This window comes from Centroberyx gerrardi, chromosome 3, assembly GCF_048128805.1.
Source record: "Centroberyx gerrardi isolate f3 chromosome 3, fCenGer3.hap1.cur.20231027, whole genome shotgun sequence".
Classification (NCBI taxonomy): domain Eukaryota; kingdom Metazoa; phylum Chordata; class Actinopteri; order Beryciformes; family Berycidae; genus Centroberyx; species Centroberyx gerrardi.
The window spans coordinates 6,315,222-6,336,564 of record NC_135999.1 but is presented as its reverse complement, the minus strand read 5'-3'; the positions used below and the strand labels follow the sequence as shown (position 1 = coordinate 6,336,564).

The window sequence follows — 21,343 nt, the reverse complement described above, 5'->3', positions numbered from 1 at the left end:
GAAACAAAGGTATTTGCATTGAGACACAATGAAGTTCGCTCAGCGCAACTCCCAGAAGGCTCAAGCTAATTGGCACGCATTGAGTGCTGAAAGTTTCAAAGACAGATTATACAAAAGGTCCATATATAAGTAGGTTCACTGCACACTACTGTAGACTAATGGAGGGACACACGTCTTTCAAGCGCAATTTGGCAACTATTTGAGATCTGGCAGAGTCTGTGGTAGTCCTGGGTAGTCCATAGTAGTCGCGCTGTATAGTCGCGGCTATGATCATTGTGTGTGGGAGTGAAAGAGGCAAATCTCTCTCCTATGATCTCAGTCGGCAGCGTCACGATTAAATCAAACATGTTTGATTTAAAAAAGAAATGTGAATTGTTCCAAGCCGTATGGGCTCTATGTTTGTTTTGGTATCAAAATATCGCAGGAAAATACATTCTCACGAGTGCAGGTGTACCACGAAAAATCACATTCTCGCGAGACAACTGTGCCTGCTTTAGCATCCGGTTTAGCTCTGTTTGTGCTGGAAGAACAGCACCCGCTTCCTGTTTTGTGCCGTAAAGCAATCCAGCAGATTTCCCTCCAAAACCGACCCAGCGTCATACAATGTAAAATGCAGTCTAGAGGCCGGTAGAGACTGCTTGTTTGTTTACAGTAATTATACCAAGGTCTCAAAATGAATGTGGTAATGATTTATTGAGGTTAAAATGCTACACATTGCACCATTAAATCTAGAATTTACTGTGCTATTAAAGCTGCAATAAGTGATTTTTCTGACCACTAGAGGGCGACAGAAGTGTTATTTGTAAATAACACATAGCAAAGCCACGGCACTACAGACTACGAAGGACAAATGGAAGGATGGATGCTAATAGCTAAGCTAAACGTATCTGTGGAGAAGTGTCGCCGGTTATCGGTCTCGCTTTGCCAGAACCTTCTCCCGCTGAAGGTTATGTGTCCCACAATGACAAGAGAAGAGGTAGGTAGCAAGTTTACTAGATAAAGTTTCCTTGCTCACTTCATCGATTCCGCCATTATGAGAATTTTTTTCAGGGATGGGAGGGGGAGAGGAAGGAGTCAAGCTAGTTTTAAAAAAATGAAAAGCTACTGAATGTAGTGGGAGGAGCTTCGTTCTGGAGCGGAATTTGACAACAAGCTTTAGAAAAGAGGTGAAAACAGCAACACAGCTGCTGCTGTGTGGATATTGGTTTATATCATTATGTCTCAATGAAATCTCCACATAGCACACATTAGTTTCAGGATTGGTTATAAGGTCTGATAGCACTTATAGCAGGTTTAAATGAATTACTCCATTCGGTGAGTAAGTTATGGAATGAGACTGAACTATATGTACCAGTGAGGAAGCATTCATAAAGTCAGTGTAGCTGCATTGTCAAACGGTCTAGTGCTTGTCCTAGTTAGTGGAGCCTGCACTCTTGTAGCAGTGTCACAGTTGTCATTATCGCTCACCTTCACGCTTCAGGTTGGCTGTCTGTCTGCCTGGCAAACTGTTAGATAGAGGTGTCAAAGTTAGGCCAGCATCCAATAGATAGTGAGTTTCAAAACTTACATTGGCTCTCACCTACACATTTGTCAGTGTCCCCATGCTGTGTCTCCCTACAGCACAAAGGGGTTTCAAACCAAGGGATCCAGCCGAGGAGATGGCAGGAAAAGGCGCAGCAGGAGCTACAAAGTGTGAAAGGGTGACAATGACCTTAGACAAACAACACTGTCAACACATTATAATCAGCGGGGTACTTGAGAAGGAGTGTGACAGGAGGTGAGAATGAGAAGCCCTATTAAACCAGTGTTGTGCGAGCACAGTGTGAAGCTACTGCGAAGCTGCAAGCTCACACTTCCTGTCTGGTTGCTTTTGTATTGTGAGTTTGGTACACTGTGTGTTTTGGTCCAAATGAATCCTGTACATCATGCTATTATGAACTGAGTTACAATAATTGCTCAAGAAAAATCAGTTTATCTTGGCTATGTCCGCTAATCATGAATATTCAAATCTATGCATGTCATTCACACAGTAGGCCAGTCTTGCACTATATAAATAATGTTTTTGATCTATCAATAAATTAATCAATAGTTAATTAATAACTGAACTAGTCTATGATAATTAGAGTGGCACACTACAGGCCTCTTGTATACTATTGTTTATTTATACAATGTTTGTTAACCCTTTAACTTGATATCACTCCACCAAGTTTACACTTATTTGTTCACTCTGTTCCAAGCAAGCAAGGATATTTATTGCTTAGCAACAGGGAACACATTTTTTGTTGGCGGGTGGACAAATTTAAATTCAATTAAATTAAAACCAAATTGGTATTTATGTTTAATGATTGATACTATATTGTAAGAATTTTTAAATGTTTTATATCAGCTGTAACATAGTCGAGGTTGTGCTACGACTGCAGCACCCTGCTGCCAGTAACCACCATGTAGCCTACTCTAGCACTCCCTAGCATGTTTTTGCTTAAGTATAAAACAGATACGGTAGTTGGAGTCCTCAGGTCTGATTGAGTCACATTCAAAGCCTAATGTGCTAACTGAAAATCAGAACTCATACAGCTACTTGCGTGTCGCTTAGCAGCCACGTTGTTTAGCTACTGTTCAAGAAGTATATTTAGCTGTTCAGAAATCACTGTAAAGCAGTGTGTCTCGTGGCTTACTGCTAAACTGAAGGGATGATACCTCAGTAAACATTCAAGGCTTCTAAACCTGCGCCATGTGATTGAATGTTGACACTGCTGTGGATTTGACAATGTGAGACGTTCTCTAATCAGCTGAACCTTGAGCATCATCTGCACTGTGAGAAAAAGCTCTGCTAATTAGCTGCTCCATGTAGTTTCTAGCTAACAAAAAGCACTTTCTTTACATTTTGGCAATCAAGACAAGGAACTGTAAACAATAAAAATATCAATCTTTATTTCTTAGAGATAGCATATCAAAGATAAAACCTTATTCTATAATACCATAACAAATTACACAAGAACTATACAACAGTAAACAAAGTGTAATCCCAATAACTTTCTTTAGGTAGCCTAAGAGATCACAATAGTCCTCTTAGGTTTTTGAATTTATTATCTTTTAAAACCCCTTTTTTTTGTGTGTGTATGTATGGAATGGATTTTTTTTGTTGAGATTGAATGCAACACAATGTATGCTCTTGACTATTTCTTGGTTGTTAGGAACTTATGATGAGAATGACATACGTTTGCTACACCTAGATGTAGCATCTACAAAACCTCCCTTGAGATTGCGTAGTATAAAGTCTGCACATTTTTTTTGTTATAAAAATGTACTGATATTTTCTGATGCTGTTGAAATATGGTGGAATCTTTTAATTTTATGGGTGGTATTGAAGGTTTTTTGGCACAAATACCTCCACTCAATTGTAATATGGTCAAACTTCCTCCTTTAATAAAATAATGCTATAGGATTCAGTATAAATGTCTACGGTCAGTTCATTATCTAGTGGATGGACCAATCACATTGTACTTATTATATCATGTACAGGTATAGGCTACTTCTGCACTTCACTAGGAGGAAAAGTCCTTTGGTGCCATTTACAGTGCAGCCGAGCCAACAGATACACCATAATGCAGGAAAAATACACCGTCTAAAACTAACAGGTCATCACTGTTCAAGACCTGCAACAACCTCTGAGAGCCAACAGCTGGAATATCATCACTGGAGTGGAATGAAAGCGATTACACTAAAAGTACACATAAATACCTATTCATAAATCAGTTCTATATATGTGCTTCTCTTTAGAACAAAAACTGGACATTTATTTGGTTTACAGTCAGAAAAAATGGACAGAACGGCTGAATGTGACACATTCCTCCACAACCCCCATCATATACAATAATATTAGAACATTAACAACAACAATAGCAATAAAAATACAATAGTAAATGAGCCATGTAAAATGCACGGTATGACTGTATTACACAACATATTGGCATTATATAGAAAGAGAGACAGGGTGGTTTGGCAAAAAAAAAGGGTCTTTAAAAACAACGTAACACAATGGAAAAATGACAAGAGGGTTTTGTTTTTTTTTCCAAAAGCTGCTCCACACTGCAGTTGCTTTTTTTTTTGTTACGCAGTGCAGATGTGTCGATAATATCTTCTCTTCCTCCATAATACTATAAACCTAGTCTAGATATCCTCACCTGACCCTAGTATCTACACGTTACTATACACCACAACACAAAGTGGAGCAGGCCAATCGCACTGAAACAGCTATTCCTAGTTTACAGCTAATCTAATATCGTCTGATATGCTGTTCTTCATTTTGGACCATGCTGCTTTGTATCCGCATCTGACTGGACCGGACCCATATGGTTAAACCTCTTGTCAACCAAGGCTGTCCTGTTTACATTTGCTGTACACAACTAGCATGGCTTCTTGTTCTTAAAGCACAACTCCAGCCATTTTCGACATCGACCCTATTCTCCCATGTTTTTCCATCATACCAATTGATTCCGATCAAAATCAATTTCTTCACTATAGAGCTACTTACATCTTGCTTGCCTGTGTGTGTGTGTGTCTCTCCAATACAGTCCTATAGGGTCAATGGACACTCCAAAAATCAACCCTAAAAGCACCCAGAGCATGTCTTTTTCAACATATTGACACTCACTAAGTAATGAGACATGTATTACATTTTCAATTTATCCATGACCCGACAACTTTCACTGCTTATTTTGCATTACTTTACACAGCGGTGCATGTAGACAGGCAGACACAGCCGGCCGGCAAAGAGTGAACAAGGAAATGCTAAAGCAATGGCTAAGGTAGCATCAAAACTGCACGAGAAAGGCATAACTTTAGATCATTTTCGTTTGCATCTTACATACAGGTCTCACTACAAAGAGAGTAATCAGTATGTACCGACATGCTTTGGGTGCTGTTGGGTTGATGTCTGGAGTGTCCATTGGTCCAATAGGAATGTATTGGACAACCGCACACACAGGCAAGCAAGCAAGTAGCTCTATAGTGACACAACTGATGAGATTTTGATCAGAACCGATCAGCATTATGGAAAAAGATGGGAAAATAAGATCCAGATCAAAAATGTCTGGAGCATAACCTCTGATCTCAATGCTCTGACCTGTAACTTTCCTGGTAAATGAAAAGCTGTGGTTTAGGCAGGTGGTTTTTGCAAAGATGATGAACTCAAAACGGGCCTCACAGTGTGACTGTCTGTTTGTATGCGTCTGCGTGCATGTGGGCTTGTTCATGTAGACGGAATAGACGTGTGTGTGTGTGTGTGTGTCTAAGTTTCGTGTCTGGCTGTGTCCTGATATCTCTACATCTCGTGGGACAGGGCTTCGTGCTGAGCGGCCACCCCGTTGGCCTGCACGCCGCCGGGCTGGCCGTTGGGCTGACCGTTGGCCTTGGGCTGAACGGCAGGGTGGGCGGAGGGAGCGTGAGGGTCGGGGTCGGCATTGGACTCATTTAACCGGCGGACGCGGTACATCTCGTAGTGGATGCTGCCGGTGATATCCTTGATGTTCTGCATGTGTGTCCTGATGGGAAAGAGCATAATATTACAGGATTGCAAGTCTTAAAGGCCTATAGCTTTACTGCAAATGCCTGGAAGTGAAATGATTGCGGTTGTATTACTCAAAATGGGCGGGCATGGATTAATCATCCTGGGCTAACAGCAAATTTAAACTTTAATTGGGAAACATTCGTAGCGATTCTGCTTTTAGCACCGTCTAGGGAAGCGCTCAACCCAGCTAAAAGCATTTCATTTGTATTGATTTCAATGGAGAGTTTTAGCTTCATGGGTCTCAGTGCCTTTTCAGATTTGTTTTAACACCTCCGCACAAAAAAAAAAGTGAGTGATTTGCAGTCTAGCTCAAGGCTCAGTCCTTTCAGGCGCTATAATACAAGCTAATAGGCCTACATATCATTTAATCATCTCTGAGCCATTAGCACCTCTAAGCTGTACAGTGTGAAGGCAGCTTACCTAATGAGGAGGTCTCGCAGGTAGGCAAACTCACAGTGTGCAATGTTCTCAACTGCAGAGAGAGAGAGAGAGAGAGAGAGAGAGAGAGAGAGAGAGAGGAACCTTTAATAACATGACATTACATTACAAAGAGAGGCTCAGCAAAACCAATTCTGACACAGTACAATTGCTATGTAGCAGCCATGCAGAAATATTACTTAAGAACGCAGAGGGAAAGATCCAACACATGAAACATTTTGAGGCAATGGAGCCACAATTTACACACTATTTAAAATAGGAATTTCTCTTTACTTCAAATATTAGTATTGTACAGTTTACATCACATTCTACCCTCTTGAAGGTAACAGATCCCTAAAAACCTCTCTTGTTCTCCCATAGCACACCACAAGATGGCAGCGTTGCACGCGAGTCAACTGAAGGGCGTCCTCTAACATCCTCTAACATGACATCTGCAGCAATTTTCTTAAGCCAAGATAACACGCTCCTCCACTTCCAAGTAATTGAATACATCTCCACTCCCCACTACACTGGAGAACTTTAAGTGAGACGTTTTAACAAACTCCCTGTGACAAGCCGCCGGGGCCTCCAGTGGGGCCAACACGTGTTTGAATTATAGATTATGTCAAGTCCACAAATGAAAAAAAAGGGGGCTGCTATTTATGTAAAGCTTTGAAATCCAGGGGCAGGAAATTAAATTCCTTTTGAGCGTTGGGGAGAGGAGGAGAGCGGGATAACCGCTGGGTCTGCGAGTGTTGATTAGTGGTGGAGAGGAGGGAACGCAATCCCGACTTGTAAAGGAGAGCCACGCCGGTATCTCGCCTCTCCACTCATGGGGAAACACGGAGAGGTCCTCTTATATATACACACATTTAAATGCATGCCTTCACGGTATAATGTGCACCTCTTAGACCTGTGTATATTCGTTTCCTCGCCCCCTGAAACTAAACTGCTCCTCTTCCACTTGTAATATACGGAGATCTGGCTTCTGACCTCGTCCGCGGCCTAATTTATGGAGCCGGTGCCGACGAGTCCGGCGGCTTCCTCTCTCCTCCTTTTCCTCGTTCCCTCTCTCCCACCGCCTGGCCCGACTAGAATGGAGCCATTGTTCTGTCGGCCGGAGAAGACGGCGTTTCTCACACACGCACAGTCTCGTTTTCTTTACCTCTCTCACCCTTTTTTGTCCCGTAGAGCCGATTTCAACGTGTTTGCTGAGAGAGAGAATTAGCTACCTCACAGACTCTTCACCTGAGACTAAAAGCGGTCATGAGATAATTTCAGAGGGAAATGAAACGAAAATGAAGAAAATATATAAATAACCGCAAGTTGTGAGGTAAACCTCATACCTCCAAAATGTCAACTTTTCAGGAACTAAGAACAACAGCCTTGTTTTCGCTCATGCATTTCTGAGGTTTATCTAATGGCTTTTAGATGGCTTTCATAAAGTTTCATAAGCCCAAGGGTCATAGTTTATTCTCAACTCATGGGGAACATGTAATCCTTCAGCTGCAGCTAAATCCTAACAATCTCCAAAATTGGAGTTACAAGGTTTTCACATGACAACAGCAAAAATATTTCTAACCTCCAAATATATTTGTCATCTGTATAATCTTTGCAATAAATAATGTTTTTGCTTGTGAATTTGTGCATGCTTGTCAACACTGGGGGCTTAGCATGCAACCAGGCGTCCATTTGTTTTGAAGGGTTGCAAGCCAAAGAGAATTGAGTGTGAGAAATTCAGCCTTCTCCAGCTGGAAGAACAATGTGTTTGAAGGCCAGTATTCCTTACAGTGATTCATAACCACAGTGATTTACACATGAGACAGACAAGAAGCTTTCTACTCTGCAGACTCTGAAGTATTAGTCATTAAATGAGTTATTGAAATGATTTATAATTTATTTAATAATGCGCTTTATAATACAGAGGATGAACCAGTGTTCAATAAGGACCGACGAGGTGAAGGTGTGCCAAGTGCACCCTGGGAAGGAGCCAGTCCTCCAGACACTGTGACATTCCTCTGTCCAGACCTCCTCCAGCTCTCCGTTTGTCCTTCCAATCATTCCCTCACTCCCTCTCCAGACAGACGTCCTCACTCTCTCTCTCTCTCTCACACACACACACACACACACACAAATCCTTGGGTGAGGTGAGGACGCTCACCTGCTATGAACCTCCTTGGCAATGTGAGTGCTCAGTACAGTACAACGAACGTAAACACTATGAAAGTTACTGTGTGTGTGTGCATGTGTGTGTGTGTGTGAGAGCATGTTCCTGCCCATTATCCCCATGGACACAGACTGGCTTGTAAATCTCCTCCTCCTGCCTCCTAAATCTCTCTAGTTACAGACAAAGAGAGACACCATCATGGCAAACACACGCCTGCTATAGTGGAACGACACACACACTTCAATCAGCTGGCTGGATTTCAACATATGCTGGCAGCGCTAGCTACATGTGAACATGTTTGATGTGTGTAAAGTATATATACTGCCTGGTGACCCGCTTTCCATTGTGTATTTGGCAGGAAAAGTGACCAGCTGTGCCTCTGTGTGTGTGTTTGCATGTGTGTGTGTGTGTGTGTGTGTGTGTGTGTGTGTGTGCTAGGACGTATTTGTGTATTACCCTCTATGGTGCCCCACTTTGTTTTCCTGCCCAGAATCCTCTTCCCGTTGACCTGGTACTCCTGGTCACTCCCCACCACAGCAAAAGGGATCATCTCCTGTTGAGTGCACGCACACACACACACACACACACACACACACACACACACAAACACATGCAAAAATGCACACAGTCATTGGAGAGCTAGTAATAGTTTTTCAGGCCATGTTTTGGTTGTTTACCTTTGGATGGAACATGATAAGATATTCCAAAGAGATGGAAAGAAACAACGGGAGACAGAGAGATGACATGCGACAAAGCTGCATAAATGCCTCATGCTGTAGCTTTAAATTTAAATATATACTGACATACTGACTACATGACACTGGAAACTTACCCTGATTTTGTCATTGATCATCCTGTCCTCGGCGTCCTCGTCAAACTCCTTCTGAGGATACACATCGATCCCATTGCCTCGCAGCTCTTCCCTAATCTGCACAAAGACAGACACAGCGGCACACGGAAACATTCAATCAAATGGACTCAAACTGACACAGTTACAGTGCATGAAGTCAGCTCATCTAGAATGAATTGGACAAAATATATTCCAATTCCAAAATGGACGTTTTAACAGTCGAGGCCCATGTCTGAAAAACTGCGATCATTCCCTCTTCCACAGCCGAAGCGGTCTTTAAAGTCTTGTTAATCAGAACTCACAAAGAGCGGTTTTGTACGGTTGCTGTATCATAAATCATCATTACACACAGACAAAGGTTTCCATAATCAGAGGCGAGACAGAGACGGAAGAGGGGAAGTTGGATTGGCACATGCTAACAATCAATCGGGACCGAAGCCTTTCTCCATCCATCATCTCACCATCTCAGCACTGGCCTGCAGCCAGCCACCAAGTCAATCACCATTACATACGCACACACACTTGATGCTGGGACCGAATGATGTTTACATGCATGTACTTAAGTTGGGCAGGGAGACCTTGCTATTGAATGGAAGCCGCTCTAACGCACTAAAGGACTTCTATAAACAGCCTGGTGTTGACATTAAGCGATCGCTAATCGGCTTGCCATGGAGGAGTTAACATGGAGGTTAACCGCCTTTACAAAAAAAAAAAAATGCAGCCAGACATAGTCACGGCTTATAAAGTGGCCACCCCCATTCTCTATATGTCTTTATAATGACTGAAACCCAAGCACAGACACATAGTCAGAAAAACAGACAGTTTTCTGGGAGCAATGTCCTTTAAATGAATGACTGCTCGCCTTCACAATTACTACTCTGACAATTTCCACTTGGTCCATGATCAAACGCTTCATTGTTTATCCTGGGAAACTTTCTCAGGGTTACATTATAGGACGCAAACCAAGTGAAATTCAAACAAAAAAGCCACATCAACCGTCGGTTTGGGGAACGCGAGCAGAGGCTCACAGCTGGACAGACAGAGGGCGAACCTCTAATAAAGAAAGCCCTCTGTCTTGCTCTGTTTGCATGTCAAGAAACGGCAGTGAAAAAAAAACTGTTTGGCACGAAAGGCTTTTAGGTCAATAATCTTCAGGGTCACACGGAGCGCGTGCGGCCAACCAAAACACGCCTGTTACAAGCCCCGCGGCGTCCGTTCCCTGCCAGGACCCGGTCCGCTCCCGGCTTTGTCCTTATTGGACGCCGTTACAGTCGTCGGGGGGGGGGGGGGGGGGGGCAAACGGTAGCCAAGACACCCATCGCGCTTCCTCCTCTCCAAAATGGATAAAGCTGTTACGGAAGTCCAGAACCTGGGAGGGAGAGATGGAGGGATGGATGGATGGATGGAGGAAGGCGAGTGGCTGTCTGCCCCCCCCCCCCCCCCCGTGGATGGAGCATTGTCCAACAGAAACACACGGAGGAACAGAAGAAGGGATGTAGCGAAAGCCGTTAAGGCTGGAGCCAGGTAGAGCGCATGTTGTAGCGGGGGAAAGCGACGAGGAGGAGGATGAAGCCTGAAGGGTCTCGCTGCACGTTGGGCTGCTATGAATACAACCACTGTATCACACTGAGTAAAATCAAAATACCCACTGTGGACAGAATGGCCAAGGCTGTCAACAACTCACCGGACAAGCCTGCACTTTTGTCCAATGTTTTGTCTGTATAGAAATGTGTTGAATTTGGTCGTGTACCTTTGTTTAATCCATCGCTATGGCTACAAACATCCTCCCTGCTGGCTGGGCAGCAGAGCACCTGTCAATCAAAACTGTGTGGTGGAGGACATATTGACCCAACCAGTGAGGGACACAGTAAGACCAGCAAGACGATGCTGCTTCTATAAACACTGAAATATCAACAAACACAGGGCAAATCACTTGGTGTATCGTAGAAATTGATGAATATTCATTGTTTACTAAAGTAGTACTTTCTAGCCCTTTAATTCTGGTCATGTGAGCCATGTCTTTACTGAGGAGAACCTCTCAGAACTTGGCTGACTCGTGTTTAAGTCTCTCTCTCTCTCTCTCTTTCTCTCTCTCACTCTCTCTCTGTCTCTCTCTGCTTTACCCAGTAATTCAGTCGTAATCAAGGGCTAGCCTGCTGGGTTGGCAACCGGGCAGAGATTCCCCGTTTAAAAAGGGAAAGAGAGACGAGTTGCGGAACACTGTACAGTAAATAAATACTCCAAATAAATAGTTCTCAAACGCTTCCGTCTGGACCAGGCATGACTTTGGAAGTGTTACGGTTGTGGAGACGACACGGCACTTTGCAGGATGGGTGCGATGCGGGTTTATCCAGATGGCTTTTGTTTGTGATGTCTGGCAGCTCTTCATACACTACCAACCTGTGGGTGTGTGAGCGTGCATGCTCCTTTGTGTGTGTGTGTGTGTGTGTGTGTGTGTGTGTGTGAGATCTTCCGACTATTTGACCTGCTTGATGTTATTCATCCATTTATTTTAAGCGTACTTTAAAGACCTGCTACAGGTTATTTCAGCTGGGATGGGAGTAATATGTAAGCAAATGCATGTATGAAATTAAAGTGAACTCACACGTGTACAGACACCAACACCAGCTCTCACACACACAGCATATTTACAGACACATGTAGAAGCAACTGTGCCACACACACACACACACACACTCCTCTCACCGTCTGTTTGAAGTAGTCCCTCTCCTCCAGGGTGAGTGTGTCGGCCTTGGCGATGACCGGGACGATGTTGACCACCTTACTGAGACGCCTCATGAACTCCACGTCCAGGGGCCTCAGACTGCAGAGGGACAGAGACAACACACAGAGAGCATAGGAAATAAGGTTCATTTCTCTGTTGCTGCTGTCATAGCCATGCATGGATGTCTGTAATTGTATTTGTCTGTTCTTTTGGATGCTTTCCAAATCCAGAGAGGCCTTAGAGTCACAACAGAGCCACCAGGATGACAATCTTACCCCCTCCTCTTGTTTCTGAATGACAGAAGACCGGGAGATGCTAGATAGCGGCTCTTTTTTTGTTTGTTTTTTTCACCTTTATTTATTCATTCACTGAGAGCAATGCTCTCTTTTTCAGGAACACCCTGATCACATTCACACCTGGAAGCTGACCAGTACAACCACAGTCTGATCTGCTGGCCACTGAGCAGCTCCACTAGAGCGGTTGGGGTTAAGGGCGTTGCTCAAGGGCACCTCAGTGGTGGTAATGAGGGAGGGGCAAGCGCTGCTTTTCACTTTCCCCACCCAGATTTATCCTGCCGGTCCGGGGGATTGAACCGACGACCTTCCGGTCACAAGCTCTTCTCGGATCAAAAGATTTCCTGTTTTTTTTTTTTTTTCAAAGGATCTCTCCGGAACAAAGGAAAAGTCTCCCACTACATGAGACAAACGACATGTGGGGGCAGAGGACTCTGCATCACATCCAGTCTGCATTCCTCAGACATGAGCATCATGAAACAGAGGAACCACTAGGGGGCAATCATGGTCTATTGCGTTACATTGCATTCAACCTAATGTCTGATGATGACATGCATACTGCACTTTAAATAAATACTGCTGGGGGTTTTTCTCTACTCACTTACACCCTTTGGCCTGCTATGCTCTCGCTCTCTCTCTCTCTCTCTCTCTCTCTCTCTCTGTGTGTTACTAATAAACAGTAGAAGAGAATGGAAACTGGTAACTTAGAAGGTTAGTTCATAAACCTCTCCCACTTCCTCTTTACCTTCCTGTTTAATTTCACTCAAAACAAAATTGGCTAAACCCATATCCTCTATCTTCACCTATATCCTCTATCTTCACCTATAACAGCAGTACAATTGTTCCTGGTAAAGCAATGATCGGTGCTATTCTTGTATCTGTCCTCACTGTCCCTGCACTGCTGCCCTGCTCTGTCTCCTCCTCTCCTTTACTGCCCTCCCTGCTTCTTCTTCTTCTGTCTCAGCGGGTGCCTCCAGTTGCTCCTCCAGATAGATTCCCCACATGCGGTCTGCTCTGTCCTCCAATTAGCCCTTCGCCCATGCCAGGCCAGCCTGGTTCAAAGACCCAGGGGCAGCTGGAGGAGAGGCCCGAGCCGGCTCTCCAGAGAGACCGGCAGACGCAGCGCCGTGAATATACGGTCGATGAAACACTGAGAGAGCATGCACAGCCGGCGTGTTTTACATAGGGAAGGAGACAAGAGGAGGAGAGGGATGGAGTGGCACAGAGGTACAGGGAGATGGGTTGACACAGTGACCCATGCATACAACCAGAGATGGACAGTATTACATTTGTATGCATATTTATGTGTCATAACAGAGGAATCAGAGGGGAAGAATAGGGATGGGGGGGAAGGAAGAGATGCAACAGAGAGTAAAAGAGAGAAAGAGGAAAAAAGACCAGAGGCTGATGATCCTCAATTCTCTCTCTCTGATTTTTAATGACTTGTGTGACACACATGCATAAACATGTGAAATATGAACGTTTAGCCTATATAATTGACGAGCACATGACTACATACATACATACATACATAGATATGTATAGATGCAAGAATGTACAAATAGGCATGTGAACCATGCATCATATGCATCAGTGAGCACACATGCATAGTATGTCATGTGCACTCATGTATTCTGGCACACGAACATATGCTTTACACACAAATGATGCATATGCACGCATGCAAGCATGCACAGATGTACACTTGCATGCCTGCGTACACACATGAACTGTCTTGTTTATGAGCTTCAAAGGAAATAGCGGTCATGTATCTATGATATCTATGAATTGAGAACTACAGTATGCTCTCATCAATTCTCTGCAAGTTTCTCTGTGGTCAAATGGGAGCTACAAAGTGGCGAAAACAACCAACCACACTATACATAGCGCTTCCTTCCCTTCCTCTTTTCTCTAATAGATTAGAAACCAGCTCTCGGTTGATGAGAGGCAAAGTGCAGCCTACTTGTTCAGAGGGAGACATGTTTAATGAGGTAACAAGAAGACAGCCTAGAGGGAAATAGCGTGCCTGACTTTACCATTATTGGAAATAGCCAGTACCAAGACTGTATTCTCCTCCACTGAGCATGGTCTATCTCAAACCACAAAAACAACATAAAAAAAAGACCAAATTGCTGACATGTAAAATACATCGAAACCATGATTAATCTAAAATTGCTGTTCAGGATGCTTCAAACAAAAAGACACAAGCAGTAAAACCTGAATTCTCCGCTGATATTAGCCGACGATAGCTACCAGCATTACTGGGTACTCAATGGAGTTTAATCATCATTCCCCTGCCTGTGATTGTTTGGTCATATGGCAGAGCAGCGGAGAGCCCTCCAGAGCCATTGGCTTTGGCATTGTGTCTGTGTAATTGGTACCAGGCCCTCATTTCAAACTTCAACTGAAGTTAGTGTGAGGAATGAAAAGGGGGAAAATAAGCAGAGAGAGAATAATGGAATGAGTTTATGGTGTTGGAAGGAGTCGTTCCAGTACTTTTTCCCTCTCTCTAGAATGATCGTGAGCCAGGATCGAATCTGTGGGAAGAGCTCTGTTGGAGACCTGGACGACACCAGAACAATCATTTAAGTGCCATTTGTGTGTGTTCCTTGCAGACCATGGACTGGATATGCGTATATGCGTGTGTGTGTTTCTGCAGATCTATGAGTTTACTATGTATTCATCTTCTGTGGGTCTATTCTGGCAGGTCACACCACTAACCCAACAGCAAATTGAGTCCAGACTTGTCCTTTGTTCTCCTGCCTACAAGTCTCTAGGTGGCTGTAAGGAAGACACCACTTCCTGACCTTCCCCCTCAATACATATCTGTGTGTGTGTGTGTGTGTGTGTGTGCATCTGTGTGCGTGTATGCGTGTATGCATGCACACGTCTGTCTGTAAATGCATGCATGTATGCATGTGTATGTGTGTGTGGTGGGACCTTCCAAAATAGCCCGCTTACAGAAGGAATTTTGAGGCTATAGGGGCTAAGAGAGGGAAGGAGGGCAGATTCGGAAGGAAAGAGAGAGGAGAGAGGTTTGGATCATGTTGTGTGACAAAGGGTCTAGGCAAAGAAATGAACTGGCTGAACTGTGCAGCTGTCAGCAACACTATACACACACACACATACACCCATTAAGGGCATGCACATACCGTGCATACACAAGCGCGTGCATGCCCACATAGATCCGCAACTTCATATACGCATGTGCACACTGCTTCACATACAAAGGGGTACACACACACACACACACACACACACACACACACACACACACACGTACGTCTCTGAAGCAGCAGCTGCGGTGACATGAGGAGATGATGAGGGGGTCTGTCAAACAGCGACACACACATGTCATCCACCGCTCATCCCCCCAATGCCCCGGAGAGGAACGTTAAAGTGGACAACTGTTGAGTTACTGGTCTACAGAAATATGAACCAGTACTGATAAGTGGATGGAGCTCTCACTGAGATATGTGGTCAGATGGCTGGTGAATGCATGTGTGTGTGTGTGTGTGTGTGTGTTTACAGTTGGTGTACACATGTGTAAGCGTTTTTGTACTGTTTATGTGCACTACCGTGTGCAGATGCCTGTACAAATACTTTGTGTGTGTGTGTGTGTGTGTGTATGAGACTTGCTGCACTTCCCTATGTGTGTCCTGCTTGACCGAGGGTGCACATGAGGACACACCACTCATCACTGTTAAATCTAACAAATTACAGACTAGACTTGGAGAAAATGACCCTAATCACTGACAAAGCAGCGGGAGCAATGTGGTTTGTATTATCTAGGCATTAGGAAAGTGTGCCTGAGCAAATGTCATTAAAATTAACCAAATGGCCTCCACCTGGCTGTTTAACAGGAGACATGCACTCTGCCAAGACACTGCAGGACACCGCCGGGACATGACCATCTTTGCTCCTGCAAAATATGTCTTGAATGAAGTTATTCTAACACATCTGGTGCCAAGTTACAGTATCGTTAGTCTCTTTCGTCTGTTAGCGTCTCTTACACCGAGGGTAAACCTTTTCTTCTTGGCACCCAGGCTCATTAAAATGCGCCAGCACCCGACTCCCGCCACGTTGGACCGCGCCACAAACAGCTCTGTGATCCATTTCAAGTCTCATTCCTTTGTTTAATGACAGTAAACATGTTGCAGGCACCCCCTTGAAAGATGCATCATCCCTCCACGTTTAATCAAAATCAGACCGATAGCGTAGCAGTTATGGCCTTAAAATTTTGAAATTTTGACCTTTAATTATAGCGTCCCCGTCAAGCCAATCAGTGTTTTTAAACAGCAGAACACGGTGCCAAAATGCGTCATCCCTCCAAGTTTCGTCAAAATCGGACCAGTGATTAATGAGATATCACATTTGAGCTAAACAACGTCTTGACCTTTAATTATAGCGCCCCCATTAGACCAATCAGTGTAAGTTTTAAATGCTGGAACACAGTGCCAAGATGCAACATTGCTCCAAGTTTCATAAAAACCAGACCAGTGGTGCCTGAGATTTCACCTGAGATATCATGTTTGACAGATGGACACAACCAGATCCATAGTCCTCCCTCTGATTTCATTGAGTCTGGGACAGCTGATGTTTTATTTTGTTTTCTGGGGTTTAAGCTTTCAGCGACTTGCATACAGAAATTAAATACTCATCCATTGGACAAACTCTCAGGGATGGGGGAGGGACTCTCAGGGTACACTAGTTGAGGAGGTTGGTAGATTGACCTTCCATCCCATTCATTTCAATGGTAATTACACTGATAAACCTACTCAAAATGCTCAGGAAAAATATTATGTGTATAGCCTTGACTCCACCACTTCAATAAGACCCTCTCTTCTATATTCTCATGATAGTTTCCCTGACTATCTCTATACCTTTCTCAGACTATGGGAACTACAGAGTCAGGTTTCTCTGTGAAACCTGACTCCCAGAGTGATACCTCAGTGTCTGTGAGGACAGAATGAGTTCCACATGTGATCGCGAAAAAGATCGGAAAAAAAAAAGAGCTGGAGAAGGAAGTGGTTAAAGAGCTGCAGACAGACAATGGGTCAGGGGAGATTCCCACAAGGCCCAGTCTATCTGCAGCTGTGGCAGAAACTAAGGGATGAGGAACAAAAGTGGGGCACTAAGTCACAATGGTGTGTGTGTGTGTGTGTGTGTGTCTATCTGCCACCCTACCAGTGTCCAGTGGGAGGTATGAAGTATATGCAGCAGTGAACCCTGGAGTCTGGGATCCTCTTCTTCCTGTCGATGTTGATCTCCTCCTGCAGGTAGGCTTCATACTGGTCATTGATGAACTTCATGATTGGCTGCCAGCTGAAAGGAGGAAAGAGAGTTTAGAGATAGAGAGAAGTAGTGCAGTGGTTTTAAAATTCAGAATATGTTTTGCCCTTATTGGCCTTCAGAAACCCATATCAGTCAAACCCTAGCACACACACACATCCACACAAAGACACACGCAGCCTAATTCGAGCCTTTGCTTCCCTTTGGACATCTCCCTGGCATGCTTCTCTATGTCTGAATGAAAAAAAAAAAATAAATTAAAAAAAAATTCTGCGTTCAATTGCATTACATGGTATCGTTTAAACAAATACACACTGGTCTTTGACTTTAATAGCTAGTTTTTAAACACTATTATTAGGAGTGACCTCACTAACAGCTACCAATGCATTCAGGTTAAGTAAAATAACTACAACTCACCAGTTCTCATTGTTGATCTGATCTCCGAAGCCAGGAGTGTCGATTACTGTCAGTTTCATCCTCACACCTTTCTCCTCAATATCTACACACAGAGGACAAATCATTCACGGGTACTGCATAGATTTATGTACATAAACTGCACAGAATGCATAAATACAGCAGTAGGAAACAAGCACATTGCATATTGACAATAAATAGTTACTAACCGTGACTGATGGACTTGATCTCGATGGTCTTGGGGATCCTCTCCTCAGGGTCGGGCTGCACCGATTTACGGCTCACCTTGGACTTGAACAGGGTGTTCATCAGAGTGGACTTCCCCAGGCCGCTCTGCCCTGCTCAGGACAACACACACACACACACACACACACACACACACACACACAGAGAACAGTTTGAGAGACTGGGCACACATGCACAACTGGTTTTAACCTTGTATAGTCACAGAAGACAAGAGGCTCATTCAACTCTAGGACAATAGCTCTCTTAGGCTTTTTCTCACCCCAAACAGTGAGATCACATATGCACATGACATACACTCTGATGTATGGATTTAGTGAGTGTGTGAGTGTGTGTTAATCGACCGTGACAACAGCAGGGCAGCTGTAGGGGTCAGACCAGCCTGCTGTGGAGGCCAAAGTGGACAGATGTACAGAGACCACACACACACACACACACACACACACACACACACACACACACACACCAACTCCCAAGCCGATTTCACTTCTTAGCTCCATATTTCACTTACACCCCCTACGGGCATCCATCATGGCGTGTGGAGCCATGCCAAGCTGCCAGGCCCCTTATGCCACCCAGGGCAGCCCTTTCCACCTCTCTCTCACACACTCATGCACACACACACACACACACACACTCACACACACTCACACACACTCTCTCACACCCTCACACACACACTCAGCCACCTTGGCTGCCCTCTCCGCGTGGTGGGAATCGAAAGGTCATGTGGCTGAGGGCAAGGATTAGGCAAATGCATCTCATAGAGGAGGCTGCAGGGGACGGAGCCAAGACCACAGCTGCTCTAACCTTTAGCCGCCCGAGTGATACCTCTCTTAGCCAGCAGAGACTTTTTATTAGCATCATATGCTCTTTGAGACGCTCTCATATTTTTGTTTTATTTGTATCCTTTGTAATATTTTCATTCATATCGTTTAGTATGTTTTTGCTCCAGCCTAGACCTCTATTCTTTGCTGCTGCAATGATCCAATACTAGTTCTGTGACAATGTCTGAGGAAGTCAGTGTGCTAGGAAAGAAACATTGTCTCCATGTGGGGACAAGGTCAATCAGGATTCCATTAAACCTATAACAAAACGATACTTGACTGCATTGCATTGTACAGTATGTCCAAGGTTTAATACCTCACAAATCTAATGTTCGACGTTATTAAACAGATTTGTATTAGTGGGGCTGGGGATGGTTAGTTAAAGTTGTTGTTGTGAGATTTATTTAGCTATGTAAAATCAATATCTGCAGACAGAATCTTCATCTCTGAATGACATTATCAAGTCAGCATTGCAATATAGAACTTACTGTACTGTTTTATTATCTACTAAATCATCTTCTCTATTTACATTATCTGTAGCATACACCCTGCACTAGTCTATGCATGAGTGTTATTTCACAACATAGTATTACATAATCTCACTACACAGGTTTAATTGCTCCTCAAGGTGTCGGAGTGCTACAAGTGGACACAAGTCAACGTAACGTAGAGCTGCACAGCTTGCCAGCAACAACAGTGATGAAAACAGAGATGCATATCGGACAAAGAGAAACTGCGCATTGCCTATTCCTACTACCTAACATTCTCAGAGACATAGTCATCACACTTTCTCATTAAAAGTTGCTCAACACTTTCCCTTCATTCCTTAACACATCTATAAATCCACATGTCCCGTACGGTACCAGCCCTTGTGCAACAAATCGCCGTTTCTCATGTTGCGGGCTTTCTCTTCGGAGCTGTGCTGACATGCCATCTAGCTGTGTGCACAAAACACTGTCCCGCAGGGCCTGAAATCCAACTGACTGCCTTCTACTGCACCACTAACTACCACCATGCCAACATGAACCAAACATAAACACCCAGGCTTGATAATCAAACGGGGATGTTAGCCGAGGCCTTTCAACACGTCATTGTGGCGTAAACTGCATCTCCGTACGTGGCAAAACACATTTTTACATTCCACTGCATGCATTCACTTAGGACTGAAGAGAGTGTATTATGCGTGTATGGATTGGTTTCTGTTTTGTATACCTGCATGTACATTCACAGATAAGTGTGTTATGTGTGTGGGTCCCATTCGAAAGGACACACACAGACTTGGCGGTGGCACCTAATTGGCGGTGTGTTGGCGCTCTCTGAGGAAATGCGGGTGCACCCTGAGGAGTGTGTGCTTGAGCTTGTCACAGTAATCGCCGTCATTATACCACTATCTCTGCCTGACAGCCTCCTTTTATCCACTCAAGTGTGTGTGCTTGTGTGTGTGTGTGTGTGTGTTTGTTTGTCACGTCTCAGAGGCACTAGAAGAGGGTTCATTGAGGGAGGCACCATGCTGGTTGGTTGTTAACAGAACAACCGAGCTAGGAGCGCACATTCAAACACACACACACACACACACACACACACTTTTCCTTTTCTTTCCTTTTTAAAACTGCATCAAAGGACGGCTGATGAGAGGTTTCATGATAAGTGTATGAAGTAGGTTCAGAGAATATGTAGACTAAACACATGCTTGAGGTCCTGTCTCCTATGACAGAGAGTAGATTTGTGTGTGTGTGTGTCTCATTCAGAGGTGCAGTGACTTCGCATCAACCCTTGACTTTTTTCTTTTGCTGCATGATTTTCTCTACACAAAATACCCCGTAATGACAAAGTGAAACATGTTTTTTTTAGAAATATTTGCAAATTTATTGAAAATGAAAAACTGAACCTCCTGTGTCAATACTTGTAGAAGCATCTTTGGCAGACATTACAGCTTCGGGTCGTCTTGGATACGTCTGTATCAGCTGCATTGGGGATTTTCTCCCATTCTAACTTGCGGTCGGATGGGGAGTGTCTGTGAACAGCTGTGCTATCTTCAAGTCATTCCACAGATTTTCAATTGGATACATGTCTGTGTTACCACCACAAAATATCTCCACAAAATGCGGAAAAAGTCAAGGGGGTTGAATACTTTCTGAAGGCACTGAATGTTATTGTGAGTGGGTTTTGCATGTTGGAGAGAGCAAGAAATAGCAAGCGAGAGATAGAGGATGTAGTCGTCGTTCTATGCCACATGCAGGGCTGTTTCTTCACATGGTAATGTTTAGGTGCGAGTCCGATGTGTTCCCACTCACCCACAACCATGATGTTGAGCTCGAAGCCCTGCTTCATGGCCTTCCTCCTCATCTGCTCCAGGATGGCGTCGATGCCCACGTAGCTGAAGTCGCTGGCATGGTTCTTCTCCCCCTTGCCCTGCGGGTGGGGGTGGTGGGGCTTGGCTGACTCAGACATGTTGCTGTGGCTCGGATTGACCTCTGACCCTGACGGAAGAGGAAGAGAAAAGGAAGACGTTAATAATTTAATTCTTAGTCCCCCCGTTTGGCCCA

The 21,343-nt window shown here is 44.1% G+C and overlaps 1 protein-coding gene across 7 annotated transcripts in view; it reads right to left on the bottom strand.

The window, feature by feature from the left end:
• Window positions 1–2,962: 2,962 nt before the first annotated feature.
• septin9b (septin 9b) overlaps window positions 2,963–21,343 on the bottom strand; it is a 67,885-nt gene continuing 49,504 nt past the window's right edge. For 2 of the 7 annotated variants that reach the window (XM_071912904.2, XM_071912906.2), the window contains 9 exons: window positions 21,092–21,277; window positions 17,937–18,065; window positions 17,731–17,812; window positions 17,209–17,346; window positions 11,710–11,827; window positions 8,986–9,081; window positions 8,610–8,706; window positions 5,990–6,041; window positions 2,963–5,543 (listed from right to left, as the gene is read on the bottom strand). In XM_071912904.2, the coding sequence (XP_071769005.2) occupies window positions 5,324–5,543; window positions 5,990–6,041; window positions 8,610–8,706; window positions 8,986–9,081; window positions 11,710–11,827; window positions 17,209–17,346; window positions 17,731–17,812; window positions 17,937–18,065; window positions 21,092–21,277 (1,118 nt within the window). In that variant the 3' untranslated portion in view covers window positions 2,963–5,323. The remainder of the gene's footprint in view (window positions 5,544–5,989; window positions 6,042–8,609; window positions 8,707–8,985; window positions 9,082–11,709; window positions 11,828–17,208; window positions 17,347–17,730; window positions 17,813–17,936; window positions 18,066–21,091; window positions 21,278–21,343) is intronic. The other 5 variants (XM_071912909.2, XM_071912907.2, XM_071912903.2 and 2 more) reach the window with 3 other exon arrangements.